The sequence below is a fragment of the Thalassophryne amazonica genome, chromosome 16 (genome assembly GCF_902500255.1).
Source record: "Thalassophryne amazonica chromosome 16, fThaAma1.1, whole genome shotgun sequence".
Lineage (NCBI taxonomy): Eukaryota > Metazoa > Chordata > Actinopteri > Batrachoidiformes > Batrachoididae > Thalassophryne > Thalassophryne amazonica.
The window spans coordinates 11,359,958-11,380,894 of NC_047118.1; the positions used below are offsets into that span (position 1 = coordinate 11,359,958).

The 20,937-nt window shown below is 45.3% G+C and overlaps 1 protein-coding gene across 1 annotated transcript in view; it reads right to left on the bottom strand.

Annotated features, from left to right (window-relative positions):
- Nucleotides 1-7,827: 7,827 nt before the first annotated feature.
- mylk5 (myosin, light chain kinase 5) overlaps nt 7,828-20,937 on the bottom strand; it is a 36,199-nt gene continuing 23,089 nt past the window's right edge. Inside the window, exons 13-17 of the mRNA XM_034190395.1 lie at nt 14,014-14,166; nt 13,804-13,933; nt 13,650-13,737; nt 13,421-13,558; nt 7,828-8,865 (exon numbers count right to left, since the gene is read on the bottom strand). Of these exons, the coding sequence (XP_034046286.1) occupies nt 8,660-8,865; nt 13,421-13,558; nt 13,650-13,737; nt 13,804-13,933; nt 14,014-14,166 (715 nt within the window). The 3' untranslated portion in view covers nt 7,828-8,659. The remainder of the gene's footprint in view (nt 8,866-13,420; nt 13,559-13,649; nt 13,738-13,803; nt 13,934-14,013; nt 14,167-20,937) is intronic.

A 20,937-nucleotide genomic window follows, 5' to 3' on the forward strand; every position in this document is an offset into this window, starting at 1 on the left:
CAGCCTGTCCAGTGGATTTTGATTTTTATTTTATTTTTTTGGGCGCTGTTGTCGTGCGTTACCTGTGCTGCTCCACAGCCTGTCCAGTGGATTTTTATTTAGCGCTGTTGTCGTGCGTTACCTGTGCTGCTCCACAGCCTGTCTAGTGGATTTTTATTTTGTTTTAGCACTGTTGTCGTGCGTTGCCTGTGCTGCTCCACAGCCTGTCCAGTGGATTTTTATTTTTATTTTATTTTATTTTTTAGCACTGTTGTTGTGCGTTACCTGTGCTGCTCCACAGCCTGTCTAGTGGATTTTTATTTTATTTTAGCACTGTTGTCGTGCGTTACCTGTGCTGCTCCACAGCCTGTGTAGTGTCAGATTCCCTGTTTGGGAATCCGCTAGCTTAGCGTAGCTACTAGCTCTTAGCCGTTTTAGCATGGCGGCTTCTCCTGTCTCTCCCGTACTTTTCTGCTCTGGGTGTGAAATGTTTCGTTATTCCTCGGCCTCTTTTAGCAGTAACGGTACATGTAATAAGTGCAGCTTATTCATAGCTTTGGAGGCCAGGCTGGGCGAATTGGAGGCTCGGCTCCGCACCGTGGAAAATTCTACAGCTAGCCAGGCCCCAAGGTAGCTTAGCCGCCGTTAGTTCCCCCCTGGCAGACCCCGTGCAGTCGGGAAGGCAGGCTGACTGGGTGACTGTGAGGAGGAAGCGTAGCCCTAAACAGAAGCCCTGTGTACACCGTCAACCCGTTCACATCTCTAACCGTTTTTCCCCACTCGACGATACACTCGCCGAGGATCAAACTCTGGTTATTGGCGACTCTGTTTTGAGAAATGTGAAGTTAGCGACACCAGCAACCATTGTCAATTGTCTTCCGGGGGCCAGAGCAGGCGACATCGAAGGACATTTGAAATTGCTGGCTAAGGCTAAGCGTAAATTTGGTAAGATTGTAATTCACGTCGGCAGTAATGACACTCGGTTACGCCAATCGGAGGTCACTAAAATTAACATTGAATCGGTGTGTAACTTTGCAAAAACAATGTCGGACTCTGTTGTTTTCTCTGGGCCCCTCCCCAATCAGACCGGGAGTGACATGTTTAGCCGCATGTTCTCCTTGAATTGCTGGCTGTCTGAGTGGTGTCCAAAAAATGAGGTGGGCTTCATTGATAATTGGCAAAGCTTCTGGGGAAAACCTGGTCTTGTTAGGAGAGACGGCATCCATCCCACTTTAGAGGGAGCAGCTCTCATTTCTAGAAATCTGGCCAATTTTTTGGGATCCTCCAAACTGTGACTGTCTAGCGTTGGGACCAGGAGGCAGAGCTGTGGTCTTATACACCTCTCTGCAGCTTCTCTCCCCCTGCCATCCCCCTATTACCCCATCCCCGTAGAGACGGTGCCTGCTCCCAGACCACCAATAACTAGCAAAAATCTATTTAAGCATAAAAATTCAAAAAGAAAAAATAATATAGCACCTTCAATTGCACCACAGACTAAAACAGTTAAATGTGGTCTATTAAACATTAGGTCTCTTTCTTCTAAGTCCCTGTTGGTAAATGATATAATAATTGATCAACGTATTGATTTATTCTGCCTAACAGAAACTTGGTTACAGCAGGATGAATATGTTAGTTTAAATGAGTCAACACCCCCGAGTCACACTAACTGTCAGAATGCTCGTAGCACGGGCCGGGGCGGAGGATTAGCAGCAATCTTCCATTCCAGCTTATTAATTAATCAAAAACCTAGACAGAGCTTTAATTCATTTGAAAGCTTGTCTCTTAGTCTTGTCCATCCAAATTGGAAGTCCCAAAAACCAGTTTTATTTGTTATTATCTATCGTCCACCTGGTCGTTACTGTGAGTTTCTCTGTGAATTTTCAGACCTTTTGTCTGACTTAGTGCTTAGCTCAGATAAGATAATTATAGTGGGCGATTTTAACATCCACACAGATGCTGAGAATGACAGCCTCAACACTGCATTTAATCTATTATTAGACTCTATCGGCTTTGCTCAAAAAGTAAATGAGTCCACCCACCACTTTAATCATATTTTAGATCTTGTTCTGACTTATGGTATGGAAATAGAAGACTTAACAGTATTCCCTGAAAACTCCCTTTTGTCTGATCATTTTTTAATAACATTTACATTTACTCTGATGGACTACCCTGCAGTGGGGAATAAGTTTCATTACACTAGAAGTCTTTCAGAAAGCGCTGTAACTAGGTTTAAGGATATGATTCCTTCTTTATGTTCTCTAATGTCATATACCAACACAGAGCAGAGTAGCTACCTAAACTCTGTAAGGGAGTTAGAGTATCTTGTCAATAGTTTTACATCCTCATTGAAGACAACTTTGGATGCTGTAGCTCCTCTGAAAAAGAGAGCTTTAAATCAGAAGTGTCTGACTCCGTGGTATAACTCACAAACTCGTAGCTTAAAGCAGAAAACCCGTAAGTTGGAGAGGAAATGGCGTCTCACTAATTTAGAAGATCTTCACTTAGCCTGGAAAAAGAGTTTGTTGCTCTATAAGAAAGCCCTTCGTGAAGCTAGGACATCTTTCTACTCATCACTAATTGAAGAAAATAAGAACAACCCCAGGTTTCTTTTCAGCACTGTAGCCAGGCTGACAAAGAGTCAGAGCTCTATTGAGCTGAGTATTCCATTAACTTTAACTAGTAATGACTTCATGACTTTCTTTGCTAACAAAATTTTGACTATTAGAGAAAAAATTACTCATAACCATCCCAAAGATGTATCGTTATCTTTGGCTGCTTTCAGTGATGCCGGTATTTGGTTAGACTCTTTCTCTCCGATTGTTCTGTCTGAGTTATTTTCATTAGTTACTTCATCCAAACCATCAACATGCTTATTAGACCCCATTCCTGCCAGGCTGCTCAAGGAAGTCCTACCATTATTTAATGCTTCAATCTTAAATATGATCAATCTATCTTTGTTAGTTGGTTATGTACCACAGGCCTTTAAGGTGGCAGTAATTAAACCATTACTTAAAAAGCCATCACTTGACCCAGCTATCTTAGCTAATTATAGGCCAATCTCCAACCTTCCTTTTCTCTCAAAGATTCTTGAGAGGGTAGTTGTAAAACAGCTAACTGATCACCTGCAGAGGAATGATCTATTTGAAGAGTTTCAGTCAGGTTTTAGAATTCATCATAGTACAGAAACAGCATTAGTGAAGGTTACAAATGATCTTCTTATGGCTTCGGACAGTGGACTTATCTCTGTGCTTGTTCTGTTGGACCTCAGTGCTGCTTTTGATACTGTTGACCATAAAATTTTATTACAGAGATTAGAGCATGTCATAGGTATTAAAGGCATTGCGCTGCGGTGGTTTGAATCATATTTGTCTAATAGATTACAGTTTGTTCATGTAAATGGGGAATCTTCTTCACAGACTAAAGTTAATTATGGAGTTCCACAAGGTTCTGTGCTAGGACCAATTTTATTCACTTTATACATGCTTCCCTTGGGCAGTATTATTAGACGGTATTGCTTAAATTTTCATTGTTACGCAGATGATACCCAGCTTTATCTATCCATGAAGCCAGAGGATACGCACCAATTAGCTAAACTGCAGGATTGTCTTACAGACATAAAGACATGGATGACCTCTAATTTCCTGCTTTTAAACTCAGATAAAACTGAAGTTATTGTACTTGGCCCCACAAATCTTAGAAGCATGGTGTCTAACCAGATCGTTACTCTGGATGGCATTTCCCTGATCTCTAGTAATACTGTGAGAAATCTTGGAGTTATTTTTGATCAGGATATGTCATTCAAAGCGCATATTAAACAAATATGTAGGACTGCCTTTTTGCATTTACGCAATATCTCTAAAATCAGAAAGGTCTTGTCTCAGAGTGATGCTGAAAAACTAATTCATGCATTTGTTTCCTCTAGGCTGGACTATTGTAATTCATTATTATCAGGTTGTCCTAAAAGTTCCCTAAAAAGCCTTCAGTTGGTTCAGAATGCTGCAGCTAGAGTACTGACGGGGACTAGCAGGAGAGAGCATATCTCACCCGTGTTGGCCTCCCTTCATTGGCTTCCTGTTAATGCTAGAATAGAATTTAAAATTCTTCTTCTTACTTATAAGGTTTTGAATAATCAGGTCCCATCTTATCTTAGGGACCTCGTAGTACCATATTACCCCATTAGAGCGCTTCGCTCTCAGACTGCGGGCTTACTTGTAGTTCCTAGGGTTTGTAAGAGTAGAATGGGAGGCAGAGCCTTCAGCTTTCAGGCTCCTCTCCTGTGGAACCAGCTCCCAATTCAGATCAGGGAGACAGATACCCTCTCTACTTTTAAGATTAGGCTTAAAACCTTCCTTTTCGCTAAGGCTTATAGTTAGGGCTGGATCGGGTGACCCTGGACCATCCCTTGGTTATGTTGCTTTAGACGTAGACTGTGTTTCATAATTATTGTATGGCCTTGCCTTGCAATGTGGAGCGCCTTGGGGCAACTGTTTGTTGTGATTTGGCGCTATACAAGAAAAAAGTTGATTGATTGATTGACTTCTCCAGCAGATGCTCAAAATGCTTAACAATGATGCTTTACATTTTGCTTCCCCAACCAAGGTCTACATATTGACAAGCCATGTCCTTATCCACTGCACTACATATACTCTGGAGGGCACGGTGTCCTTCTAGCAATTTTTACCTGTAGACTTATTTTTTTAAAGCAACATACTGGAAAAATGCTTACGGTTCAACAACTGTAGTGTCGATGTCACGTCGTTCATGATTCTTAAAACACATACTGTGGCTCGAAAAATTATTTGGCTCCTTGGTATGTCACACATTTTAACTTGTTTATACCATTTTCAAAAACAAAAAGTAATTCAGGCTTCTCAGTATAAACAATTCTAAAATTGTCTTCCTTAAACTCAAAGCAAATCTCTACAACTTGATATAAATTAATTAAAAATATGCAACCCATCATCTTCACTTTTATAAGTAATGGTCCACTTTGGTATAATATATGGGTAGGCACACGCTGATCTGATCAGTGTGGCGAGTGTGCAGCCCCGGACATCTAAGGGCATCACAGACCTGTTATTGCTCAATCTTGTGTGGCTGAACGCCACTCGTCTCTCTAAGAACTTGACGCTGACCTTCTCGGGTGTTCCGAGTCCACCACGTGATCTCTGCCTTTACATTTGTTGTGCATTTTGTTCGTTAGCTTGCTGGTGGATTATAGATAAGTATTTATGATCAAAGTTAGACATTGGTCTCAAAGGTCAAGTAATCATGACAAAGATCAGGGTCTAAGGTCAGCAAGCGGGGTCAAAGATCAGGATCAACAATTAGCAGAGGTGGGTCTTCATGGCCTGCAAGGCCTTTTGTGTTGGCAGAAGAAAATGCATTTTCAGTATTTAATGTTTTCAATCATGTTAGGTGTCGAAGGCATGGCAAACCTCTGAAGATGAGCAATGATGAACAAACATCAGGATCAAAGTTTATGCAACGTAATGATTAAAGATGAGTAATCCAGATCAAACGTCAGCAACCAAGATCAAAGTTCAGAAAACAGAATGTAAAGTAAGGTTTAACCCTATAACGCCAAGTGTATCATATTTGATTGTCTGCTTCATCAGTGTGATATTTTCTCCCCAAAAAACCCATCGTATACAATGAGATACTTGTAGTGCACAGACAAACCACCAGATGTCAGTATCTTATGCATCAGAGGGCCTTCAGATGAGACATTCAAAATGCAGCATTTTATAGGTTTGAAATGTTATGTTTGCTCTGGATTTAAAATGGATGTTTTTATGCTAGAACGCCCAATGTAGCAAATATGATACAAATAAAAACTCATACTTGTATATGCAAAAAGGTTTTTTTTTTTTTTTTTTTGGTGGGTTTGTTAAAAAGTCCAATAAAGACTCTTGTTTCAAAAAATTAGAATTTTCTGACAATTATTTCACAGGGTGGGCTTTATAGGGTTAAGATGAGTAATACAGGTCAAAGGTCAGCTATCAGGATCAAAGCAATGGTCGTAATTAGCCAAGGGGATGAGACAGCGTACAGGCGAGAAGTGGAGAACCTGACACGGTGGTGCAGAGACAACAACCTCATCCTCAACACCCAGAAGACCAAGGAGATAGTTGTTGACTTCCACAGGTCAGCCCCCACCACCCCCTCCCCCCTCTACATCAATAGAGCAGCGGTGGAGATCGTCTCCTCCATCAGATATCTTGGAGTCCACTTCTCCAACACTGTCACCTGGCACAGCAACACCACGGCTGTCATCAAGAAAGCCCACCAAGGTCTGTATTTTTTGAGGAAATTGGGAAGGGCTGGACTGACCACCGAGGTCCTCAGGGCCTTCTACAGCTGTGCAGTGGAGAGTGTTCTGTCCTGCTGCCTCCCTGTGTGGTATGGTGGTTGCATGGTGGCGGAGAAGAAAGTGCTGCAGCGGGTGGTGAAGTGTGCACAGAGGACCATCAGATGCAGCTTACCACCCATTGAGGACATCTACATCTCCAGATGTAGAGACAAAGCCACCTGCATCCTTCGAGACTCCACCCACCCTGTGCACAGTCTGTTCACACCCCTTACCTCTGGAAGGAGGCTGAGCAGCATCCGGGCAAGAACATCCAGACTGCACAGTCACTTCTTAATACTCTTAATGCTGCTGCTGCTGCCAACCCTGTGCCTTGTATATATATTCTATGGCCACAGGGGTGCACATATTGCACATTGCAAAAGTTTATACAATAGGTTAGGTTAAAAAACAAACAAAAAACTGTCCCAGTCAACTACACCAATACCTGGAGAAACTGCATTTCGTTCTGCCTGTAAGGGTCGTGTGACAATAAAAGTGAATCTGAGTCTGATAATGAAGAAGTATCTGATAAAAAAAGAAAATGTCAACAGAGACATGAACAGAGGATGAGTTGATGTTTGGCAGATGTTTGCACTCTAACGGCCCCTTAGTTACAGGCTTCAACATTATAATCTCATGGAACAGGCTAAACGGGATAAGTTGCAAATGCTGGCACATGACAGAACTGATACTTTAGGTGTTCTGAACTTGAGATCACGCTTTCATTTTAATGCCATTATCTCATCACATCCAACATGTGGCGTCACTTTCAGTAAAATGGTTAATTGTCAGGTTGAATGACCTCAAGAGTTACGCGGCTTATTTGACACTTGCTGACATTTCCTTCTCACAGCTTGTTGGAAACATGCAGATTTATTGAATGTATTCTTTGCAACCATCAGCCTGTGATGTGTAATATATATGATTAATGAAGGAGGAGTTAGTTTTGCTTTGTGTTATCAGCTGTGGTGTTACAACGCAGTGATGAAATAACAGGAAAAGTTGTGCAAGATCACCAAATGAGATAAGGACAGAGTGAGAGCTGTGGGATACACAACAGAAACTCTGAGTTAACTTTTGCACCATCTGACTGTGACGTGCACTAGGAATGTGCTGAGGGTTGCAGGAGGGATGATGATAACTTTGGTGGACATTATCCCTCTTCTGATGCATTTTTTTGTCATGATGATCAAATCATGTTATTAAACGCATAGCCAGAAAAATAGGCACACTTAATTCTGCATTAAAATGGTCTTAATTTAAAAAAATTCACGCAATAAAACGCCAACCAAATTCAATTAAAATCAGATTTACATTAAAATACTAATTGTGAGCACATTGTTGGGATGTTAGTGACACAGTGAACTAATAACCACCAGCACAAGATGTTTTTCATTTATAGAATTTTTATTCTTTGGCTTTGTAAAAGCCTACACTTGTACATTGTGAAATGGAGCACGTGAATGAATGAATCCATCCCGTCTGACGTGTGAACACAGTAACTCAAAAATAATAAATACTACCATTTTGTAACTTAATTAAAAAGGCAAAAATGATGACAAACTGTTAAATTTGTAGGACCCGATCAATTTAAAAAGCTTTATATCAGCCACTTGCCGAACACTGCCATCTGCTGGATGCCTGGTAGGTGCTGTAAATTACGAGCAGGTGTGCAAGAATTTACACAAAGCTTGTCTGCCACCTGCTGGACATGTCTGGGAATGTTGCAGTGAATAATGTTATCACATGCATGATGTGAATCAGGAGCAGCAGGAGTGGCTGAACTTAAATGGAGCTTGAAATAAGCTTGTTTGTCAGTTTGTTTTTATTTCCAAACCCTCACGGGGTTCGTCTCCATGGCCACCCCGCTACTTGTGTTGCAGAGCTATGAATATGGTAATTTATTTAAATATATTAATGTCATTATGACTGTGGAGATAGAAGTGGTATATATTATGAAAATATATATTATTATGTTCAGAAGCAAAATAATAATAAAATTAATAAATGTAAATGGTTAAGTGGTTAAAATGTTGGTTTATAACCAGAGAATCCTTGATTCAATCTCCGCCTGACCAGAAATTCACTGAGGGCCCTTGAGCAAGGTGTTTAATCCCCAAGCTGCTGCTGATGTGCAGTTGCATGGCAGCATGCTGACGTGTGTGTGTGTGTGTGTGTGTGAGGCATCACTGTAAACTGCTGTGAGCATGATAGCGCTCTATGAATACAGTCCGTTTTCTATCTAGGACTAGAGCGAGAGAGAACCTGCAGTTCAAGACTGCACTTTATATATGTGCGGTGTGGTGGACGTATGAACAGACAGAACGTCTACTGTTTAACAAGGAGTTTGGCTGAACAGGACGCCTCTCCATGGTCATTAGTGGCTTTGCAGGTGTAAACGTTGGCATCACTGGAGCCAACTTTGGCCAAGATTAAGGAACAGCAACCATCTTCATCGTACTCTATCTGCACCGTGGGCGACTCCTCCACGGGCTCCTCCCCACACAGCCACACCACCTCCGGGTCTGGATATCCTGCCGAAACAGGTCAGAGGAAAAAAGTATTCAACCAAATTGATCAAACTGAGCAAATAGCACCAAAACATACTGAAATGTCCCAAACAGAACACAGAGATGTTGCACTGAGGAGGTGTGGATGACATCATGCTGAAGATAACTAGGAGGGCACAGAACGTCCAAACATCTGCTAAGGTCCTGCAGTCCTCTGGTTACTTCATTTGTATTGGCAATGTCCTTTCATTGATCCTGATAGTTGATCTTTAATCCTGATCGTTGACTGTGATGACCTACCTTTGATTCTGGACTTCAACTGGATTAATCAATTAATCAATTCAATCAATTTTATTTATATAGCGCCAAATCACAACAAACAGTTGCCCCAAGGCGCTTTATATTGTAAGGCAAGGCCATACAATAATTACGTAAAAAACCCCAACGGTCAAAACGACCCCCTGTGAGCAAGCACTTGGCAACAGTGGGAAGGAAAAACTCCCTTTTAACAGGAAGAAACCTCCAGCAGAACCAGGCTCAGGGAGGGGCAGTCTTCTGCTGGGACTGGTTGGGGCTGAGGGAGAGAACCAGGAAAAAGACATGCTGTGGAGGGGAGCAGAGATCAATCACTAATGATTAAATGCAGAGTGGTGCATACAGAGCAAAAAGAGAAAGAAACACTCAGTGCATCATGGGAACCCCCCAGCAGTCTAAGTCTATAGCAGCATAACTAAGAGATGGTTCAAGGTCACCTGATCCAGCCCTAACTATAAGCTTGAGCAAAAAGGAAAGTTTTAAGCCTAATCTTAAAAGTAGAGAGGGTGTCTGTCTCCCTGATCTGAATTGGGAGCTGGTTCCACAGGAGAGGAGCCTGAAAGCTGAAGGCTCTGCCTCCCATTCTACTCTTACAAACCCTAGGAACTACAAGTAAGCCTGCAGTCTGAGAGCGAAGCACTCTATTGGGGTGATATGGTACTATGAGGTCCCTAAGATAAGATGGGACCTGATTATTCAAAACCTTATAAGTAAGAAGAAGAATTTTAAATTCTATTCTAGAATTAACAGGAAGCCAATGAAGAGAGGCCAATATGGGTGAGATATGCTCTCTCCTTCTAGTCCCCGTTAGTACTCTAGCTGCAGCATTTTGAATTAACTGAAGGCTTTTCAGGGAACTTTTAGGACAACCTGATAATAATGAATTACAATAGTCCAGCCTAGAGGAAATAAATGCATGAATTAGTTTTTCAGCATCACTCTGAGACAAGACCTTTCTAATTTTAGAGATATTGCGTAAATGCAAAAAAGCAGTCCTACATATTTGTTTAATATGCGCATTGAATGACATATCCTGATCAAAAATGACTCCAAGATTTCTCACAGTATTACTAGAGGTCAGGGTAATGCCATCCAGAGTAAGGATCTGGTTAGACACCATGTTTCTAAGATTTGTGGGGCCAAGTACAATAACTTCAGTTTTATCTGAGTTTAAAAGCAGGAAATTAGAGGTCATCCATGTCTTTATGTCTGTAAGACAATCCTGCAGTTTAGCTAATTGGTGTGTGTCCTCTGGCTTCATGGATTGATAAAGCTGGGTATCATCTGCGTAACAATGAAAATTTAAGCAATGCCGTCTAATAATACTGCCTAAGGGAAGCATGTATAAAGTGAATAAAATTGGTCCTAGCACAGAACCTTGTGGAACTCCATAATTAACCTTAGTCTGTGAAGAAGATTCCCCATTTACATGAACAAATTGTAATCTATTAGATAAATATGATTCAAACCACTGCAGCGCAGTGCCGTTAATACCTATGGCATGCTCTAATCTCTGTAATAAAATTTTATGGTCAACAGTATCAAAAGCAGCACTGAGGTCTAACAGAACAAGCACAGAGATGAGTCCACTGTCTGAGGCCATAAGAAGATCATTTGTAACCTTCACTAATGCTGTTTCTGTACTATGATGAATTCTAAAACCTGACTGAAACTCTTCAAATAGACCATTCCTCTGCAGATGATCAGTTAGCTGTTTTAAAACTACCCTTTCAAGAATTTGTGAGAGAAAAGGAAGGTTGGAGATTGGCCTATAATTAGCTAAGATAGCTGGGTCAAGTGATGGCTTTTTAAGTAATGGTTTAATTACTGCCACCTTAAAAGCCTGTGGTACATAGCCAACTAATAAAGATAGATTGATCATATTTAAGATCGAAGCATTAAATAATGGTAGGGCTTCCTTGAGCAGCCTGGTAGGAATGGGGTCTAATAGACATGTTGATGGTTTGGATGAAGTAACTAATGAAAATAACTCAGACAGAACAATCGGAGAGAAAGAGTCTAACCAAATACCGGCATCACTGAAAGCAGCCAAAGATAACGATACGTCTTTGGGATGGTTATGAGTAATTTTTTCTCTAATAGTTAAAATTTTATTAGCAAAGAAAGTCATGAAGTCATTACTGAAAAGAAACCTGGTGTTGTTCTTATTTTCTTCAATTAGTGATGAGTAGTAAGATGTCCTAGCTTTACGGAGGGCTTTTTTATAGAGCAACAGACTCTTTTTCCAGGCTAAGTGAAGATCTTCTAAATTAGTGAGACGCCATTTCCTCTCCAGCTTACGGGTTATCTGCTTTAAGCTGCGAGTTTGTGAGTTATACCACAGAGTCAGGCACTTCTGATTTAAAGCTCTCTTTTTCAGAGGAGCTACAGCATCCAAAGTTGTCTTCAATGAGGATGTAAAACTATTGACGAGATACTCTATCTCACTTACAGAGTTTAGGTAGCTACTCTGCACTGTGTTGGTATATGGCATTAGAGAACATAAAGAAGGAATCATATCCTTAAACCTAGTTACAGCGCTTTCTGAAAGACTTCTAGTGTAATGAAACTTATTCCCCACTGCTGGGTAGTCCATCAGAGTAAATGTAAATGTTATTAAGAAATGATCAGACAGAAGGGAGTTTTCAGGGAATACTGTTAAGTCTTCAATTTCCATACCATAAGTCAGAACAAGATCTAAGATATGATTAAAGTGGTGGGTGGACTCATTTACATTTTGAGCAAAGCCAATTGAGTCTAATAATAGATTAAATGCAGTGTTGAGGCTGTCATTCTCAGCATCTGTGTGGATGTTAAAATCGCCCACTATAATTATCTTATCTGAGCTAAGCAATAAGTCAGACAAAAGGTCTGAAAATTCACAGAGAAACTCACAGTAACGACCAGGTGGACAATAGATAATAACAAATAAAACTGGTTTTTGGGACTTCCAATTTGGATGGACTAAGACTAAGAGTCAAGCTTTCAAATGAATTAAAGCTCTGTCTGGGTTTTTGATTAATTAATAAGCTGGAATGGAAGATTGCTGCTAATCCTCCGCCTCGGCCCGTGCTACGAGCATTCTGACAGTTAGTGTGACTCGGGGGTGTTGACTCATTTAAACTAACATATTCATCCTGCTGTAACCAGGTTTCTGTAAGGCAGAATAAATCAATATGTTGATCAATTATTATTTCATTTACCAACAGGGACTTAGAAGAGAGAGACCTGTTTAATAGACCACATTTAACTGTTTTAGTCTGTGGTGCAGTTGAAGGTGCTATATTATTTTTTCTTTTTGAATTTTTATGCTTAAATAGATTTTTACTGGTTATTGGTGGTCTGGGAGCAGGCACCGTCTCTACGGGGATGGGGTAATGAGGGGATGGCAGGGGGAGAGAAGCTGCAGAGAGGTGTGTAAGACTACAACTCTGCTTCCTGGTCCCAACCCTGTATAGTCACGGTTTGGAGGATTTAAGAAAATTGGCCAGATTTCTAGAAATGAGAGCTGCTCCATCCAAAGTGGGATGGATGCCGTCTCTCCTAACAAGACCAGGTTTTCCCCAGAAGCTTTGCCAATTATCTATGAAGCCCACCTCATTTTTTGGACACCACTCAGACAGCCAGCAATTCAAGGAGAACATGCGGCTAAACATGTTTATTTACTAAACATATAAATTGAGGTTATGCCTTCATAGCTGTCTGTCTATCTCTGTCAGCAATAAATTGCCATAGATCTCTATTCTGATTCCAAAAATTCTGGTAAAAGGGACCAAAGATCAAAGGAAAGCAGTGTTAATTTCGATAGCAAATTTGGGTTAGTTTTAGTCATAGTCAATGACGTAGCAAACAAGAGACTTTGATCAACTAAATCTGCTGGAGACTTAGTTGACTATAATCTGATGATGATTAGGTGACTAAACTGCCATTTACTTTTAGCCATAATTTAGTCACCTGAATTGCCATTTTAGTTTACTAAATCAAATTTTAGACAGAAGATTTCATCAACCAAAGTCTCTTCTCTAAAATCTTTGTCAATGAGTATGACTAAAACTAAATCAAAATATGCTGTCAAAATTAACACTGATGAGAAGATCCACCACTTGTTCCAGATCTCTACCAACATCGAATCAATTCTTCCTTCACCAAAGTTGCATCTTGCCACCAAATTCTCTTTCCATCTTTTCATGTCTTTCTGAGATGAGATGTTCTGAGTACAGTACCAACATAACGTCTTCAATAGAGGTAGTAAGTCTTTGAATACCAGTGAGATGGCAGGACAGTCGGACACTGGATCCTTGTGCCACCTTCATATCCTCCAGGCTCTGGGTGAAGCGGGGAGGTTCTTGCATCTTTAGCTCCAGAGACTGCAGCACATGTGCTTCTGGGACCAGTGGAGCAACTGCAGAGAGCAGGAAGAGGAAAACAGCTGAAGGGAAAACCCAGCTGTAAAGTTAAACCTGGAAACAGAACGGCGAGTGCTGCTACATTACCCTCTTTGGGGCTGGTTGGAAATCCAGAGCTTTCTCCTTTGGACAGCAGAGCCATTCTCCTCAGGGCCAGCATGGCCTTGCCTGCTTTCTAAAGCATCAAATATGAATGCTAAAACCAAAGCATTTGAAATAAACTCCTGCTATCGTTTCTTACCTTCCACTTCTGCCTGGTGAGGAACTTCTTCATTTTCTCTTTGGACAGACTCTTGGTGACAGTGTGAGCTCCAGAATCAAATGCTGCCATCCACGGGTGAGCAAGAGCCTGTCTACAGGACATCCTCCGCCTGAGAAGGACGAAGAGGGTCAGAAATGGTAGATAGGGGTTGTTCATTACCGATTACGTAAGTGATGCTTCTGATTTCACCGCGTGTCCTTGGTGAGCAGCGCGCTGATAAAACTTTGGGCCTCCCCTGTGATCTCCTCAAAACTCTCCTCATCAAACTCGAACTGGGCCGCCGTCACCAAGGACAAGGTCTCTGCATCGCTGCTACCCTGGAATGGAGACTCACCGCTCAGTCTGAAAAGAAAGAAAACATAGCTATTATTATTACTATCACTATTATTATTATTATTATTAGTGCAGTGCCTTTAGGAAATTTGTATTGGGAGCTTAAGTAGATTTCTCATGTACGGCCGTATGAGGCTGTGTTTGAAGGTGGGATTATCTATCCATGAAGCCAGAGGACACACACCAATTAGTTAAACTGCAGGATTGTCTTACAGACATAAAGACATGGATGCCCTCTAATTTCCTGCTTTTAAATTCAGATAAAACTGAAGTTATTGTACTTGGCCCCACAAATCTTAGAAACATGGTGTCTAACCAGATCCTTACTCTGGATGGCATTACCCTGACCTCTAGTAATACTGTGAGAAATCTTGGTCATTTTTGATCAGGATATGTCCTTCAATGCTCATATTAAGCAAATATGTAGGACTGCTTTTTTGCATTTGCGCAATATCTCTAAAATTAGAAAGGTCTTGTTACAGAGTAATGCTGAAAAACTAATTCATGCATTTATTTCCTCTAGGCTGGACTATTGTAATTCATTATTATCAGGTTGTCCTAAAAGTTCCCTGAAAAGCCTTAATTCAAAATGCTGCAGCTAGAGTACTGACGGGGACTAGAAGGAGAGAGCATATCTCACCCATATTGGCCTCTCTTCATTGGCTTCCTGTTAATTCTAGAATAGAATTTAAAATTCTTCTTCTTACTTATAAGGTTTTGAATAATCAGTGTTGTGTGGGCCGCCAGAAGAGGAGGTACTGCTGGCCCACCACCAGAGGGCGCCCTGCCTGAAGTGCGGGCTTCAGGCACGAGAGGGCGCTGCCGCCACGGACACAGCCGGGGGTGACAGCTGTCACTCATTATCTCATGACAGCTGTCACCCATCTACACTTCATCATACTACTCCATAAAACCCGGACGTCATCTCCACCTCATTGCCGAGATATCATCTACCTGTGAAGGTAATATTCTCTGCTGAACTAAAACATTGAGTAATACTCTGAACTTCTTTGCAGCTGTTTTCCTGTAAGTGTTGCCTTATCTGTGGGATTGGCGTTTGGTGTGATCAGCGACGGCTTCGCTTCACACTCCAACCAGATAAGTGGATTAACAGGAGCTGCACGAGTGTGTGATTAGAGGTGGAGGTGACTTTCCACCTTCTGACTGTTTTTGTTACTGGGTGTGCACACATCCACATCTCACTGCTCCTCGCCAGCAGTACCAGATCCGACAGTTGGGGACGGTGATCACCTGGGAATTCGGGACTTGGCGGCTCCAGTATTCACCAGGTTCGGTGGCGGCGGAAATCGTGTGGTTCCGGCTCTTCTCAGGGCAGACGTCTTCTATCCTCGAGCCTGGCCACATGTCACCTTTGTGTATTGACTGCTATCAGATTCTGAGATTGTCTGTATACTCGTTGTGCACATTCACAACATTAAATTGTTACCTTTTGGCTCATCTATTGACCGTTCATTTGCGCCCCCTGTTGTGGGTCCGTGTCACTACACTTTCCCCAACAGGATATCTCGGCCAACGTCATGGATCCCGAGGGGCGTCAACCATCTGTTTGACACCCAATGGAAGAGCAGGGTGCACAGGCGTCGGCTGGAGGCGTGATTGGTGAGTTGCAGCACATCCTCACCGCCTTTACCGCTCGGATGGACCTGATGACTGAGCAAAACATCATCCTTAATCGCAGGATGGAGGCTCTCACCGCGCAGGTGGAAGCGCGCGCTCAGGGCGCTGCTGCAGCTCCTCCTCCTGCCGACCCGGTGCCGAATACAGACATTCCACTGGTCATTCAGCGACCCCCCCCCACCATCCCCTGAAGCATACATAAGCCCCCCAGAGCCGTACGGAGGTTGTGTGGAGACGTGCGCGGACTTTCTTATGCAGTGTTCGCTCGTCTTTGCACAGAGTCCCGTGATGTACGCGTCTGATGCCAGCAAGGTGGCTTACGTGATTAATTTGCTTCGAGGTGAGGCACGCGCTTGGGCTACAGCGCTTTGAGAACAAGGTTCATGGCTCCTCGCCTCTTATACTGGGTTTGTGAGGGAGCTCAGAACTGTTTTTGATCACCCTAACAGAGGCGAAACCGCGTCTACCGTGCTGCTGTCAATGAGACAGGGGCGCCGGAGCGCAGCCGAATATGCAGTCGACTTCCGCATCACGGCTGCGAGATCCGGCTGGAATATGACTGCGCTCCGCGCCGCCTTCATAAACGGACTGTCGTCGGTCCTGAAGGAGCACCTGGTGGCTAAGGAGGAACCGCGGGATTTGGCTGAGCTTATCGATTTGGTTATACGATTGGACAATCGGTTAGAAGAACGCCGACGGGAGCGAGGCGAAGGGTGTGGTCAGGCACAAGCCGTCCCTCTTCCTCCCGGGTCCGAAAGGGAGCCGTCTTCCCCACGCTCCACAGCCACAGCGCTCCGTGTGGCTACAGCTCCCCCTGCTGACGGTGCTAGGGACACAAGCAGGGCCACATTCAGACAGAGGAGGCTGGTCAGCGGGGACTGTTTTGTCTGCGGCTCGAGTGAGCATCAGCAGAGAGACTGCCTCAAACGGTCAAAACACAAATGCCCGCCCTTAGAGACTGGGCTGAGGGGGGGGTCAAAACATTCACGTGGGTCATACACATCTGTCAACACGACTCCCAGTTAAAATCCTGAGCGGGGATTTAACCCTTCAAGCCCCAGCACTGGTGGACACGGGGTCAGAAGGGAATCTGCTGGATAGCAGATGGGCAAGGGAGGTAGGGCTCCCTCTGGTGGCGCTTTCTTCGCCAGTGAAGGTGCGAGCACTAGATGGCACTCTTCTCCCTTTTATCACACACAAGACACTACCTGTAACCCTTGTAGTGTCTGGGAATAACCGGGAGGAGATTGAGTTTTTTGTAACTCCTTCTACCTCCCGCGTGATTTTGGGCTTCCCATGGATGATTAAACACAATCCCCGGATTGATTGGCCGTCTGGGGTTGTGACTCAGTGGAGCGAAACCTGCCACCGGAATTGTTTAGGATCCTCAGTTCCTCCCGGTGTAAATGCTAATGAGGAGGTTAAAGTCCCTCCCAATCTGACAGCGGTGCCGGTTGAGTACCACGACCTTGCTGACGTCTTCAGCAAGGATCTGGCGCTCACCCTTCCCCCGCACCGTCAGTACGATTGTGCCATTGATTTGGTCCTGAGCGCGAATCAATGGAGACCTACATCTGGGACTCATTAGCTGCCGGGCTGATCCGGAATTCCACCTCCCCGATGGGTGCAGGTTTCTTTTTTGTGGGCAAGAAAGACGGCGGACTCCGTCCATGCATTGATTACAGGGGGCTGAACGACATAACGGTTCGTAATCAATACCCTTTACGCCTGTTGGATTCAGTGATCACGCCCCTGCATGGAGCCCAAATTTTCACCAAACTGGACCTTAGGAATGCGTATCACCTGGTTCGGATCTGGAAGGGAGACAAATGGAAGACGGCATTTAACACCCCATTGGGTCATTTTGAGTACCTGGTCATGCCATTTGGCCTCACTAACGCCCCCCCGACGTTCCAAGCATTGGTAAACGACGTCTTGCAGGACTTCCTGCACCGCTTCATCTTCGTATATCTGGATGACATACTCATCTTTTCCCCGGACCCTAAGACTCATGTCCAGCATGTACGTCAGGTCCTGCAGCGGTTGTTGGAGAACCGGCTGTTTGTGAAGGGCGAGAAGTGTGAGTTTCACCGCACCTCTTTGTCCTTCCTGGGGTTTATCATCTCCTCCAACTCCGTCGCCCCTGATCCGGCCAAGGTTGCGGCGGTGAGAGATTGGCCCCAACCAACAAGCCGTAGGAAGTTGCAACAGTTCCTCGGCTTTGCAAATTTCTACAGGAGGTTCATTAAGGGCTACAGTCAGGTAGTTAGCCCCCTGACAGCCCTGACCTCTCCAAAAGTCCCCTTCACCTGGTCGGATCGGTGCGAAGCTGCGTTCAAGGAGTTGAAACGCCGGTTCTCGTCTGCACCAGTTCTGGTGCAGCCCGACCCTAGCCGCCAGTTAGTGGTTGAAGTGGACGCTTCTGACTCAGGGATAGGAGCCGTGCTATCCCAGAGCGGAGAGACCGATAAGGTTCTTCACCCGTGTGCCTACTTTTCTCGCAGGTTGACCCCCGCTGAACGGAACTATGACGTCGGCAGTCAGGAACTCCTTGCGGTGAAAGAGGCTCTTGAGGAGTGGAGACACCTGTTGGAGGGAGCGTCTGTGCCGTTCACGGTTTTCACTGACCATCGGAACCTGGAGTATATCAGGACCGCCAGGCGGATGAACCCCAGGCAAGCCCGCTGGTCACTGTTCTTCGGACGTTTTGACTTCCGGTTCACCTATCGCCCCGGGACCAAGAACCAGAGATCGGATGCCTTGTCCCGGGTACACGAAGACGAAGTCAAAACTGAGCTGTCGGATCCACCGGAGCCCATCATTCCGGAGTCCACTATCGTGGCCACCCTCACCTGGGACGTGGAGAAGACCGTCCGGGAGGCCCTGGCACGGAGCACGGATCCCGGAACTGGGCCGAAGAACCGTCTATACGTCCCAACAGAGGCCAGAGCTGCAGTATTGGATTTCTGTCACGGTTCCAAGCTCTCCTCTCATCCAGGGGTGCGAAGGACCGTGGCAGTTGTCCGGCAGCGCTTCTGGTGGGCGTCTATGGAGGCCGACGTCCGGGAGTATATCCAGGCCTGCACCACCTGTGCCAGGGGCAAGGCAGACCACAAAAGTTCCCAGGGACTTCTCCAGCCGCTTCCTGTGCCTCATCGCCCCATGTCCCATATCGGCCTGGATTTCGTCACGGGCCTCCCGCCGTCCCAGGGCAACACCACCATCCTCACGATAGTGGACCGATTCTCCAAGGCAGCCCACTTCGTGGCCCTCCCGAAGCTCCCAACGGCCCAGGAGACAGCAGACCTCCTGGTCCACCACATCGTCCGTCTGCATGGGATACCAACTGACGTTGTCTCGGATTGTGGTCCCCAGTTTTCCTCTCAAGTCTGGAGGAGTTTCTGCAGAGAACTGGGGGCCACCGTAAGCCTCTCGTCCGGGTACCACCCACAGACGAATGGACAGGCAGAACGGGCCAACCAAGAGTTGGAACAGACCCTCCGCTGTGTGACATCCGCGCACCCTGACGGCCTGGAGTACCCATCTGGCCTGGATCGAGTATGCACATAACAGCCAGGTGTCTTCTGCCACCGGCCTCTCCCCATTTGAGGTGTGTCTGGGGTACCAGCTCCCATTGTTTCCCGTGGTGGAGGGAGAGGTCGGTGTGCCCTCGGTCCAGGCCCACCTGCGGAGGTGCCGTCAGGTGTGGCGCACCGCCCGTTCTGCCTTGTTAAAGGCCCGGACGAGGGCTAAGGCCCATGCAGACCGCCAGCGGTCCCCGGCCCCTGCATACCAGCCCGGGCAGGAGGTGTGGTTATCAACGAAGGACATCCCCCTCCAAGTGGACTCCCCTAAGTTGAAAGACAGGTACATTGGACCATTTAAAATCCTCAAGATCCTCAGCCCTGCCGCAGTGAAGCTCCAACTCCCGGCTTCACTGCGGATCCATCCTTGTTTTCCATGTGTCCAGACTGAAACCACACCACACCTCACCCCTCTGTGCTCCCGGTCCGGCGCCGCCTCCTGCCCGGATCATTGATGGGGAGCCGGCTTGGACAGTGCACCGGCTCCTGGACGTCCGTCGTAAGGGCCGGGGGTTCCAGTATTTGGTGGACTGGGAGGGGTATGGACCCGAAGAACGCTCCTGGGTGAAGAGGAGCTTCATCCTGGATCCGGTCCTCCTGGCCGATTTCTACCGCCGACACCCGGATAAACCTGGTCGGGCGCCAGGAGGCGCCCGTTGAGGGGGGGGTCCTGTTGTGTGGGCCGCCAGAAAAGGAGGTACTGCTGGCCCACCACCAGAGGGCGCCCTGCCTGAAGTGCGGGCTTCAGGCACAAGAGGGCGCTGCCGCTACGGACACAGCCGGGGGTGACAGCTGTCACTCATTATCTCATGACAGCTGTCACCCATCTACACTTCATCATACTACTCCATAAAACCCGGACGTCATCTCCACCTCATTGTCGAGATATCATCTACCTGTGAAGGTAATATTCTCTGCTGAACTAAAACATTGAGTAATACTCTAAACTTCTTTGCAGCCGTTTTCCTGTAAGTGTTGCCTTATCTGTGGGATTGGCGTTTGGTGTGATCAGCGACGGCTTCGCTTCACACTCCAACCAGATAAGTGGATTAACAGGAGCTGCACGAGTGTGTGATTAGAGGTGGAGGTGACTTTCCACCTTCTGACTGTTTTTGTTACTGGGTGTGCACACACCCACATCTCACTGCTCCTCGCCAGCAGTACCAGATCCGACAGTTGGGGACGGTGATCACCTGGGAATTCGGGACTTGGCGGCTCCAGTATTCACCAGGTTCGGTGGCGGCGGAAATCGTGTGGTTCCGGCTCTTCTCAGGGCAGACGTCTTCTATCCTCGAGCCTGGCCACATGTCACCTTTGTGTATTGACTGCTATCAGATTCTGAGATTGTCTGTATACTCGTTGTGCACATTCACAACATTAAATTGTTACCTTTTGGCTCATCTATTGACTGTTCATTTGTGCCCCCTGTTGTGGGTCCGTGTCACTACACTTTCCCCAACAAGCAGGTCCCATCTTATCTTAGGGACCTCATAGTACCATATCACCCCAATAGAGTGCTTCGCTCTCAGACTGCAGGCTTACTTGTAGTTCCTAGGGT